The following is a 13,148-nucleotide window of genomic DNA, read 5'->3' on the forward strand; positions in this document are numbered from 1 at the left end:
CTCAGGAGCTTTGGAACTACAACTGACATATGATACCTTAAAGGGAGTGTTTACCATTGAGAGAAGTGATTAAAAAAAATGTTTGAGTTACCACATTTGACGCATATGTCTAGGTCAGTTCAACCACAAAACATTCTACCATCAATAGTAATATTTCACAATAAAGCTTGAAATAAATACACTGTACGGAAATATCAGCATTTTTCTCAAAACCATAACTGTACAAGATTTACTCTAGAAGCAATTCCATTATATCTGTTGTTCACATTTTGTATTTTTAACAATACTTAACATTGCCAATACTAATTAACATTTTTACATCAGTTGTTTCTATCCCTAACTCACATTTTAGAAAATATTTTGAAGCACTAACCACCGGTTTTTGTTTCATCTGCAAATGGTAAATAATGCCTTTCACAAAAAAGAAAAGATTGAAAACAAAATATTACTTTGTTTAGGTTTTCTTTCTCCCGTCTTTTTTGCACAAGGAGAAAAGTGGGCATGCTACGAGTTACCTACTTCGCAGTGTCAAGAGTAAAGACGATGTAAATATCTTTTTAAATAGACCTGTAACCTCGTGTCTTTTTATTCTATGTGACACCATCACCTTTTCTCGTGATACTGTAAAAGAGGATATTTTTGAGCGACAAATTTTTCGCGCTCGGCCGGGTAAGAAGAGTTTCGCATTGCTTTTGTACCTCGCCAAGGAAGGAATTTGCTCTTGCGACTTTTGCCTGAAACCGTTGTCGTGGGTCACATATGGCAAGCAAAAATATTTGTGTGCTTTTATTTTCGCGCTAGTCTCTGGTTGCACGAAATATGAAAAAATTTCAACACCGCGAAAATTTCCACTCTTACAGTAGATGACAAAGATGCACCCTGTCTGCAGCCTCGCAGAATTTTCCTCGCCCAGGACTGCCTGAGACCAGGGATTGCCCTGCACACTCACCACAGCATCCTGGAGCACATCTTGGAAGGCCATGATATCTTCGTTGGACTTGGTGCTGGAGGTAACCACGGCATGGGCAGGAGCCTGGCAAAAATGAAACAAACAAAAAAAAAAGATCAAATAAATACTAAAGTTGATAACTTTCTTGAAAAAAATCTCAGGATATCTTATATTTATCTATTAGCAATATATTTGAAAAAAACCTATACACGTGTATTTAATATCCATTCATTTTGACCACTCTATAATCAGTTTTATTCAATTATGTTCATGTTAGCTTGTCACACTAATGACTTGATTTTCAAGGACACAGTAGCTATATGACACCTTGGCAAGGCTGCAGGTCTCCGCTTGGTCGATCGTCCCGCGAGTTCCATCTGGGCAGAGGAGGCGGTAGTCACTAATGTTAAGACCACTGTTCCAGTCATTTCCGGCAGGGAGGCCAGTGTTTTCCTGAAGGGTCTCAGGCTTGATGAAGGCTACATCCCCGGCTTCTTCAACCAGGCACCTGCGGCAAAATCAGGGATAAAGTTCACTCACTCAGGATCAAAGATCTGGGCCCTGTTACATAAAAGTTTAGATCGAACATGAGTCTGAAAAATCAAATGTAAGTCTGTGAATACTCAATTTTGATCGGGTGATACCTGACTTACAATGTATGTCTAATTTTCTGACTTACACATCCATGTTTGATTGCACCTTTCTATGCAACAGGGCCCGGTGTGGGGAAACAAGGGTGATCCAATTCATTCAGTGCCCACTGGAGTACATTCAAATCCACAAATAGCACCCATCTTGTCAACTCTGTATTGATCATTCTCATAACAATTTCAGAAAAATATTTCTCTGACAAAATAAGAATAAGCTTTTTGTTCAGTACTGCCCTATAACCCTGACAATTGATGCCACATATCCTTTTCATATCCTTGATTGTTGTCTATTAGTTGGAGTGTGTTGTGGGGATGCGCCGCTGGGAATGTGGTAAAGACCAGAGCAGCTATGTAGTAATGTGGTGTAAGCTGCTTGCTTGTGATTAACATGTGGAAGACTGGCCCAGAGTTAAAGGGATTTTGGATTTTGGGGGAGGGAAATGTGTGTGTTTCATATAATCTGTTGTGTAGATAGCATAAAATTGGGAATAGAATGACTTTTAATTTGAGAAAATAGATGTCAAACCCTAGCCTCTGTGAATCAATTCATATCAGAAATTATCATTTGTGACCCTGCACCTCAAAACAAACAAAAATTCGCCAGACATGAATTTTTAGTTAAGACCATATTCTGAAAGAGCAGACTTTAAGCTTTAAAATGATGTATAACTCAAATCAAATGGACTCTCCTAACCTATCTAAATATTGGAAAGAAAGCACAGACTCAGGAAAAGTGTAAACTGAGAAAAGAAGCTCTGAAATACAGTGTTTATTCAAGCGCTTAATCTTTACCAAACAGTGCTGGCTGTGCGATGAATGGGACAAAAAACAGGAAGTAAACCACCAGAGTAACAACAATGAAGGCATTATCAAATTAAACTGAAATTAAGCATGCCTCATAAACACATTCTGTCCATAATTAATGCCAACTTTCAAAGCAGTAGCACTATCTTTTCCAAAGTTATTAAAGTTGAAAGTGAAGAGTGTGGACAAGGTTTTTCAGAAATGAAAAAGGGATTCTAAAGACACACCTAATCACACTATTCTACCAAAAATGTTCGAGATAAACTGCTAAAAAAACACACTTTCCTGCCCGTTTTATGATACCAAATTTTAGCATAGTGTAAAAGAAGACCCGCTCTTTCAGAAAATATGAAAAAGTCAAGTTCAGCTAGGTTGACCCATTTCACTTATTTTCAGTCCTCACGCAAAATCAGTGTGTGCGACTTTATGTTCGTTTTGAGGTGCACGGTCACATTTATACAGAGGTATATCTGACGGGACACTATGGGGTGTGAATTGTTTCATTATGTTGACTGTGTATCAATTGTGTATGTGTATTTATATTTCATCCCTTTTCTATGTCCTTGGGTTATGATAATGCTTGTGTGTTTTGTAACACTGTATTACTCGTAGGCCTATAGGCTGGCCATCTTTTGATGGGTGTGACAACTAAACTTGAAAACTAGACTACACACCACATTCAAATGATCACAAGACATTCTGGATACAATCAGGGGCGGATCCAGGGAGGACCGCAACCGGCGCACGCCCCCTCCCACTTATTTTTTGTTGAAACAAAAGAAATGAAAAGAAAAAATGGGGGGAGGGGATCGTGCCCCCCCCTCTTTAATTTTGTAAGCGCGCCCCCTCTTTATGGAATTCCTGGATCCGCCCCTGACAATGTAGGTCCTACATAAATCACACCAACATACAATTGCAAAACTTCACTATGATGAGAAAAAGAATCAATGCACAGAAAAAATGGCTGAATTCAAAATGATTATTGTAGCGTGACAAGTGTGGAATTTCTGCTCCTCTTTTCTGCTAGACCTGCACCTCATTACCTCATTAAAGGTACATGTACAGTTGTACAGTTGTGTACGATACAGGTTCTAGTTCTGGTATTCAAAGACTAGCGCCCCCCCCCCCCCCCCCCCCTGTTTACAGCAATGACGGACTTCCAATATGAAAAACAAAAAGGCCAGCATTACCAGTGGCAGTTTGATGTTACTTTTCTGCTTTTCTGGTACACTGAATCAATGTACTTTGTACATGGATTTTCTTTCTTCTTTTTTTTTTCTCAGATTCAGATTTAGATTCAACTTTATTGTCATGTACAAACTAAACTAGAAATATCACTTAAGGTGATTAATGCCCCCGCCCCGTGACGACAGTCTTACCCAAGGAATGATCTTTCCTTGATCTTCTGCCATTTAAATGCCGTTACCATGGCAACGCAGCTTCCGACACGTCCAAAAAATATGTCTTGCACATCTTCCCACCAAGACTATTGTGTGTGCCACATTTCATAAGCTTTTGTCAAAAACTGAGGAAGTAGTTCAATCCACAAGATCTTTCCTTGATCTTCCACCATTAATATGCCATTACCATGGCAACGCAGCTTCCGACACGTCCAAAAAATATGTCTTGCACATCTTCCCACCAAGACCAATGTGTGTGCCACATTTCATGAGCTTCAGTCGAATACAGAGGAAGTAGTTCAATCCGCAAGATCTTTCCTTGATCTTCTGCCATTAATATGTCGTTACCATGGCAACGTACTTTCGGGTACTGTCAAAAAATGCATCTTGCACATCTACAACCAAAGGCACACATCTGTACCAAGTTTCATGGAAATTGGGCAAAAACTGAGGAAGTAGTTTGCAACACAAAATTTTCCATCATTTTGGCTCATAATATGTGAGCTGTTACCATGGCAACATACTTTTTGTCACTGTCAAGAAATGTGTCATGCTGACCTATATCCTAAGACAAACATTCAATATGAATTCCATGAGAATTGGAAGAACACTGATGAAGCAGTTTTGCCATGAAGCATTTTGCCCTATATTTTACCAATAACATGCCGTTACCATGGCAACGCACTTTTTGCCACTGCGGAAATATGTGTCTTGCACATTAACATATTTAGACGAACATCTGTACCTAATTTCATAAAAATTGATCAAAAACTGTGGGAGGAGTTTGCGACGCAAGATTTGTACCCATTTTTGCCCATAATATGCCGTTACCATGGCAACGTACTTTTGGCTACTGTCAAAAAATATGTCTTGCACATCTACAACCCAAGGCACACATCTGTGCTAAGTTTTATGGGAATCGGTTGAAAACTGAGGAAGTAGTTCGCGACGCAAGATTTGCAACGGACCGACCGCCCGACCGACCGCCCGCCCGACCGACCGCCCGACCGCCCGACCGACCGCCCGCCCGACTGCCCGACCGCCCGACCGCCCGACCGCCCGACCGTCCGCTGATTCCTATATACCCCCTTCAAACTTCGTTTGGCGGGGGTATAAATATAACAGCATAAAAATTACATTCTGGCAGTTTCAGATACAACTTAAAAAAAAGAAAAAATACCAGAACAATCTCTAACATTAACTTTTTTTGAAAACTCTTTGTTTTTAATAGAGGATTGATGAGAGAACATCCCTATCACAATATTTCATGACTGAAACCTTTACAGCCACCATAAAAAGGCAAACATACATGTACATTGCAAGCCCAAAGTTCGTCATCCAAAGTCAATGGCATACCAGTAATATCATCTGCATACATGTCCCTTTTATGTCTGCATTTTATGTGGTAATAACGGTGGAGTCTTCATCCTTTATTCAGGTCTTTCTATTATGGAGCAAACACTGCAGCTCTGCCACTTCAATGCCATGTTATTTGGGAGAAGATTTTGGAACATTGCAATCACACAGTGACCGATATTCACGACTTCGACACTAACCCCTGAAATGCTCTTTCACCAGTTTCCATGGCCCACCTTATGATTTTCCCATGATATACTGAAATTGTTCCCAAACTATCAAATTCAAAACGACTTTGTGTAGCCAGCAGTGAAGCAGGCTTTAGGGAAGACAAAAACCACACCAACAACAGCAAATATTAGGAGTCAGCAAGATAGGGAAAAAAAATAAACAAAACAAAAAAATCTCACAAAATACAACAATTATCTACCCAATAGGAAAAGCTATGTCGTCAGATTGGATTAATTAATAACATCAACGTGTTAACTAGCCCATCAATCATTTGCATCTTGTTAAGTTCCTTACAAATGCTGTTCTCCAGAAAAAAAAAAACAACCCAAAAAACACATGCTAGTTTCAAAGTACTTTATGGCAAATACAATGTATGTTATCAGGACTCAACATCTTGCTCTTTAGGGCGCGAATTCCTTCCTCTCGCTCCTCGTACTGCCTGGCACGGGGCAAGGGGAGTTACGGTACGAACTTCTTGCAAAAATCCCAACATGTTTGGCACGCATTGTACAAGAGGAAGAACAGGCCATTAGGAAGTCTGCTCAAATTGTTATGGAAATAATATGTTAATAAATGTCTGCATGAGGAGGTCATGATTAACAGCTGTTTGCTTGTACCAATAACAAGGTCTCATATAATTCAAGTTTTACTTCTTGTCTTTTGCAAGTTTCGTCTTTGAAATGCAATTAACCCATTGAGGACAAGCTGATTCTGCTATGTATATTAACTCTTTATGTGCCACGTTCGCACGTCCGATTCAGTCGACGGCGTGCCAACTTCGCATATTCTGCTCAACAAACAAAGCCGCCAAAACCGATCGATAAATCGCTAATCCCGCGGTACAATCAAAGTGTTTCTCGCGCTTTTGTTCCTCTCACATACGGCTTGCATTCTATGTGGTCATTGACTATCAAGCGGTGTTCCAAACTACATTTGCGTGTACATTCTAAGTTTCTGTCACTATTTTATGTGCAAAAGTCATGCCTTTACAGTAATGTAGCAATTGGTGATTCAAAAGAAAAACTGAAAATAGAATTGTCATACATTGTATATATGGAAGCAAAAGTTTGGCATTCCTCTTTAACTTTGTTCACTATTATGTTCAGCTTAACAGAAATTTGTAGAAGTTATACAAATTGGAAAAAGAGAATTCTTTCTCAAAGCATGACTACCTTTGTGTCTCAGAATAACGTGGCACACAGGGGGTTTCCACCATGGCCCATAAAGAGTTAAACATATTTCCTATGAACACATGCCCGAGTATGCTCGGGACTATACATAGTCTTTAATTCAATAGACAGATACAAGAAGTCTTGAGGATACATTATGAAACTGAACATTTCAAAAAATGTTCTCTGCTTGATTTGAGGAAATATTTCTTCAGCAACAGCATTGTCTAATTGAGAAGTCTCTTTGAATAAAATGCATGTCACCTCAGCAACATCTGTAAACTGTTTTAAGAATAGATTAGATAAATAATGGGAGAACTATTCTCGACTAGCACTTGTGCTAACTTTTGGTTCCCCCTTTAACAACATTATCTTCTGTTTTTCTATTATTATTTTTTTTTCGATTATTTTTTTTTTTCAGAACCTCTGTCTATGCATATATGTCTACATTACATACTTATTCATTCTCTTTGCCTTTTCAGTGATAAATGTATCACAACGAAACTAAATCTATTATAACACATGTATTCTTATGTAAGGTAGATATAAGTATGTAAAATATATACAACTGTACTTGCAAAGCTGTAAGAACCTTGTACAAAATCATTGTATTCTCATAAAAATTTCATGTTATTGTATCTTACACTGTGGAATTTCATGTTATCATATTCATATGTACACGGTATGTTGTTGATAAACTCAACTCAACTCAACTCAACTCAAATATTGGTCTTAAAATCCACAATCTTGTCTATGAGCCAGTATGCTGTGTTGACTCCTACCCACATTTTTGTCCTTTTCCATAATGAAAATGTTGAGTCACAGAAAATATATAAACATCTGAGATCGTGAGCTTCCATCAATGAACCTGCAACATCACTGTACGCGAATCATAGTGGAATTAAAGTTTAAAGTAATTAATCAATAAACAGGAATTACAGGGGCACTTTTAGATACAGAGTGACAAAAAACAAAACATAACAAAACAAACACCTCTTTGTCCCTTGCGTGCGTTTGTTTGTGGGACATGCAATATTTGTGTCCATGTCTGGCACTTGAATTCATTCACCTTGGACTGTGGGTGGCCTTGCGTGTATCTCACAGTACAATCGATACACCAGAAGTTGGCACAAATAGCCACAAACTTTAATAGCTCTTGTTGCTACGACTGTAGGGTGGGAAACGAGAAACATGACTTGCACAATACCCTTTCATGACAAAATGGTTCAAATGCAGTATTCTTGCGACACAGCTGAACAAATGAAATGCATTCATGCCACAACTGTGCCCCAATCGAAATGCCGTCAATCTTGGTACGACAAAGCGTAGAACAAAGTGCACACGCAAGATGATATATATTAGAGAGTGCCCCATTCATTCACTCTGCAATCTAAAATCTGACACTTGAAAATGGAGAATAGCATCCGAACACGATATCAAAACTATTAGTCCATGGGCCAGGCCAGATATTGGTACCACCTGAGGTGGCAAAACCTTTTTGGTGTCAATTTGTTTGTCGGGCATAGATCTGCTTATCAAGCTATGATAGCATTTCCAAATGAGTAGCTTAGTCATAGTAAATTGATTTTCAACCAATTTGGTCTCGTTGTTATATTCCTATACTTCTGAATCGAGACCAACCGCTATACAATGAACAGCGCTGTCTTCTGTATGTTCACAGGTGTTCTGTTGTAAACACGGTGCGTGGTATAGTCTTTATTCAAGGCAGTGAAGGGAATATCCAAAGGTTATGATGTCCACAGCGCTTAGTGAAGACGGCGAGGGGAATATCCCAAGCTTATGATACAGTGTATATCCCTTTATCTAAAAACAACAACAACAAAAAAGCAATTCCTCGTGACTTTTACCGTCTTTTTCAATTATTTATCATTTTCCGGTGAAAACGCTACGGTGAAAACGCCAGTACCACGCCAATGTCGCTTTATTTCCCATCCAACAATGAAAGATAATGCAAAAACAACGGCCGGTACACTACAATACATTATAATAAATAACATTGTAACCGAACAGAGTGATTTTAGTTTAAAACTGATGTATTTGTTGAGAGGGTAGTATAAAAACAGTATAGATAATCCTTTTTATTAGGAACTTTAGATATGATAACGGTACATTGTTCTAGAAAAAGACTAAGCGCACCTCGTGATAGCAGTGGACATCATAACCCTTTGGATATTCCCTTCGCTACCTTGAATAAAGACTATTTAAGCGCACCGCGTTTACAACAGAACACCTGTGGACATATAGAAGACAGGCTCTTCTTTGTATAGCGGTTACTTTCGATTCAGAAGTATAGGGAAATAAAAACGAGACCAAATTGGTTAAAAATTCATTTATTATGACTAAGCTACTCATTTGGAAATGCTATCATAGCTTCATAAGCATATCTATGCCCAACAAACAAAATGACAACAAAAAGGTTTTGCCACCTCAGGTGGTACAAATAACCCATTTTTCGGGTCTTGGCCCATGGACTATATGGAAAAGTAATCTAAGAGGGGAAAAAAGAACACAACCTGCTGCACACTTCGCACAATGAACTAGAAAATCAATTGAGAAGTGTTAACACAACAGAATAAAAAAAAATAAGAAAAGAAGAACAAGGACATGATGAAAATCACAGGCAAGCTGCGGAAGGCTGACCACCCCTTGCAAATTTTAATCATAGCATGTCCATATTAAAGACAACAATCAAAACACAGCAGATTTCCTTCCTGTGCAACAGATCTTTAGAATAGATGAAAAAGTGGTATACATCACATCAAACACTGTACAAGTTGTATATCACTATCTGATTATGCATCATTATAGAGAACAGTTTGTATGCTGCAAACTGCATGGAAGTACAGTAAACCTCGCATGAGTCGAAGCTCTCGGGACTGACAAAAATGCGTCGACTTAAGTGAACTTCGACTCTCGCGAGAGTCGATTTTTTTTTTCCCGACTCACAGGTATGTACATGTATTATAGTACATTTGCATGCATGTGTGTGTGTGTGCGTGCGTGTGTGTGTTTGTATTCAAATTTGTCTGTTCTTGAAGATAATGTTCTTATTTTGTTCTAGTATATGACATATATAACATAACATATATATATATATATATATATATATATATATATATATATATATAAAACATAATATATGACTGTTATGATAATGTGGGTGTGCACAATTCATCATTATTTTGTTCACGTTGAACATTGAGTCGCTGTGGTAACAGTATACAAATTAATCGTTATTAATTGTTTGATGGGGGTATTAATCACATTGAGTGATAGTTTTAGTTTTGATTTGTACACATGTGGTTTGAGTTGTAGTTTTAGTTTTGATTGTACACATGTGGTAACAGTATACACATTAATGAGTTTACATTCTCCGTGTTTGATGGGGTATTAATCACATTGAGTGATAGTTTTAGTTTTGATTTGTACACATGTGGTTTGAGTTGTAGTTTTAGTTTTGATTGTACACATGTGGTAACAGTATACACATTAATGAGTTTACATTCTCCGTGTTTGATGGGGTATTAATCACATTGAGTGATAGTTTTAGTTTTGATTTGTACACATGTGGTTTGAGTTTTAGTTTTAGTTTTGATTTTACACATGTGGTAACAGTATACAAATTAATGAGTTTACATTCTCCGTGTTTGATGAGGTATTAATCACATTGAGTGATAGTTTTAGTTTTGATTTGTACACAGTCATGTGCTTCATTTTCATTTTTACGCTGACGACAATGATGATTATGTTCTAAGAGGTTAGAGGCTTAGGGTTGGGGGTCGGGTGGAAATCCAGGAATCTCCTACATTTATGTTGACGTATTTTTTTTTTTTCAGTTTTTGAAATTAATGTATGAATATATTTATAAATGAAGTCAAGGGTTGGATGATTATATTAGATTTGTACAGTGTTTTTTTTTTATGTTTTGAAGTTTGATAAGGATTATGGAGTTAAGGGGGGGGGGGGATCAGGGGTTGAGTGATAATTTTTTAATGATTGTTAAATGTTTCTTAAGGTGCAACATGTGTGGGTTCACATGCCTACGGGCAATAGTAAGTGTATTTACTTTTGTGTGCCCCGACCCTCATGTAGTCTCCATTCATTTCATTTTCACATTGTGTAACGTGTACAGTACAGTGTATCCTTTGTAATGTTCATTCTGGTTTTTGTTTCATGTGTGTGATGTTAATGATATGTATCCTATATTCTTTACTTGGTTGAATAAATGATAATAATAATAATAATAACTAAATTGAACATGGAATTTGTATCAATACTAGTTTAGTTAAACGTAGTTCTGAGAATGTCTGCGCTAAAATGTGGCAATGTGCATGTGCTATGTCTATGGTGCAACATAGGTAGCCATCTCTGTCAACCTACCATGAGACAAACACTCTCCAAGGCCCATCCCACCTCCATTGAACAAAATTACGCACAAACAAGCTCTGCTCACTTGGCCTGTCAATAAAATATTAAAGCAGCGATTGGTTGACCAAGGAGTTCTGGCTTGACATGGATAAAGTATGGATGTGCTGTGTGTATGGATAAAGTATGGATCGATGTACTGTGTGTATACATGTATACATGTGTGTATTCGACATGCGTGCGGAGCGGAACGGTGAGTGTGCATGCTTACCTGCAGCAGGTCAGGGACGGGGTTCTGCGACATGCCGATTTTTTGTTCTCCTCTAAATGTAATAGTACAGTCTGCTATGTCGAAATAATGGGTCCCGTGAGATTTTCGTGCAAAAATTGATTTTTAAAGCTAACTTGGTCAATTTGGGGGTGCTGAATCCAAAAAACTTTGGTTACATTTTTTTCCGACCATGTCTTCAGCCGCCATTTTGAATTTCAAAATGGCCGCCATAGCAAACTGTAATTTGACCCAATTCTCATAATGTGAGCATCATAGAAGGTTCAAATTTGATGCAAAAAGCATGTTTATGATGTCAGACATTCTGATGCGCCATTTTCTGATACCATAGATAGTTTTGATACAGTTTTTTAACAGCCATCTTGAAATTCAAAATGGCCTCCATTGCTAAATATATATTTTACCCATATCTAAGGTTGTAAGCATTATGGAAAGTATAAATTTGGGGCAAAAAGCATGCCTGTGATGTCAGACAAGCTATACATTTTGTTTTAAATGATGGATCATTTTCATTGGCGGCCATCTTGAAATTCAAAATGGCCACAATAAAAAGTGTAATTGGGCCTGTACCTCATATCGCATACATTGTGTAAGGTTCTAATTAGGGGCAAAGAGCATGCGTATGCTATTAGACATTCTGAAACATCTTTTTCTGAAACGATGGTTCATTTTGATATTGAAGGTGGCCATCTTGAAATTCAAAATGGCCGCCAAACCAGAACGTATATTTTGACCCATATCTCATGTTGTAAGCAATAAAGAAAGTTCACATTTCGGGCATAAACCGGGTTCATGATGTTGACCATTCAGATGCACTTTTTCCCTCCCTTAAATTGCAGATCACTATCAAGGCGGCCATCTTAACATTCAAAATGGCTGCTTTTCAGCTAGTATCTCTGGTTACAAGCAACTTTTAGACATATGAATGTTTATGGTGGCGTACAGTATACATTCTTTCAAAAAACACACATAGGGCCTGTACATTCTGTAATAATGGATTATTCGCATTGGCCGCCACTCTTGAAATTCAAGATGGATTTTGACCATATTTGGTGCTGTAAGATCTTTAACTGCAAACCCAAGCATGCTGGAACACTCATAACGTTCAGTGAATTGCGTAGGCGGGACTGCTTCCTGTCCTGTAGATATACACTGCCATGTTGAAATGCAAAATGGCTGCCATGGGAAACATTCCTTTAAAAGCATTGCGTTTGGGTAAAAATTGTGAATGGGAAATCATGTGATTCTGACGTCAAAACAAATGAATTTTAAAAGAACCTCTTAATAACTGTGTTTGAGTGACTAAATGCCCTATTTAGACGATTTCGTTTTAGAGTTTACAACATTAGCCCTACATTCTAAAAATTCATGGGATAGTCACTTTAATAGATAATGTCTTCTAGGCTCATTCCCTGCATATGTTTTTGAAGTCACCACACTTTAAAGGGGATGGCTAGTAACCGATCGGTGGGAATCAGTGGGAATGCTGGAGGATAATTGTTCCAATCCTTGTGGGATTCATTTAAGAGTACATTATTGTTGTGTGAAAATTAGTTGCTTCAGAATGGTCTCATATTCAAGTAATGTGCAGTTTAATGTTTCCAGGTTAGCGTGCCTGGTCAGTGACGGGGCATTAATCTGCACATTACTTGAATATGAGACCGTTCTAAAGCAAATAATTTTCACATAACAACAGTAGATATATAATGTACTCTTAAATGAATCCCACAAGGATTTGAACAATCATCCCTCAGCATTCCCACTGATTCCCACTGATCAGCTACTAGTCATCCCCTTTAAGGCTGTACACAAGGGAGAATTGGTTCTATAAAATTCTTCCAGAAACAGTGACTTTTGCATTTCTTGCTCTGAGCATGATAATGAATTCTGTGGCCACCGTTGGTGTAGGAAGCT

At 38.0% G+C, this 13,148-nt stretch overlaps 1 protein-coding gene across 1 annotated transcript in view; it reads right to left on the bottom strand.

Annotated features, from left to right (window-relative positions):
- LOC139731590 (melanotransferrin-like) overlaps nt 1-13,148 on the bottom strand; it is a 60,021-nt gene that overhangs the window by 14,011 nt on the left and 32,862 nt on the right. The window contains exons 5-6 of the mRNA XM_071642479.1: nt 1,277-1,457; nt 950-1,033 (exon numbers count right to left, since the gene is read on the bottom strand). Of these exons, the coding sequence (XP_071498580.1) occupies nt 950-1,033; nt 1,277-1,457 (265 nt within the window). The remainder of the gene's footprint in view (nt 1-949; nt 1,034-1,276; nt 1,458-13,148) is intronic.

Source organism: Diadema antillarum, unplaced genomic scaffold (assembly GCF_040938485.1).
Source record: "Diadema antillarum isolate AM-2024a unplaced genomic scaffold, OU_Dant_1.0 seq00000381_RagTag, whole genome shotgun sequence".
Taxonomy (NCBI): Eukaryota; Metazoa; Echinodermata; class Echinoidea; order Diadematoida; family Diadematidae; genus Diadema; species Diadema antillarum.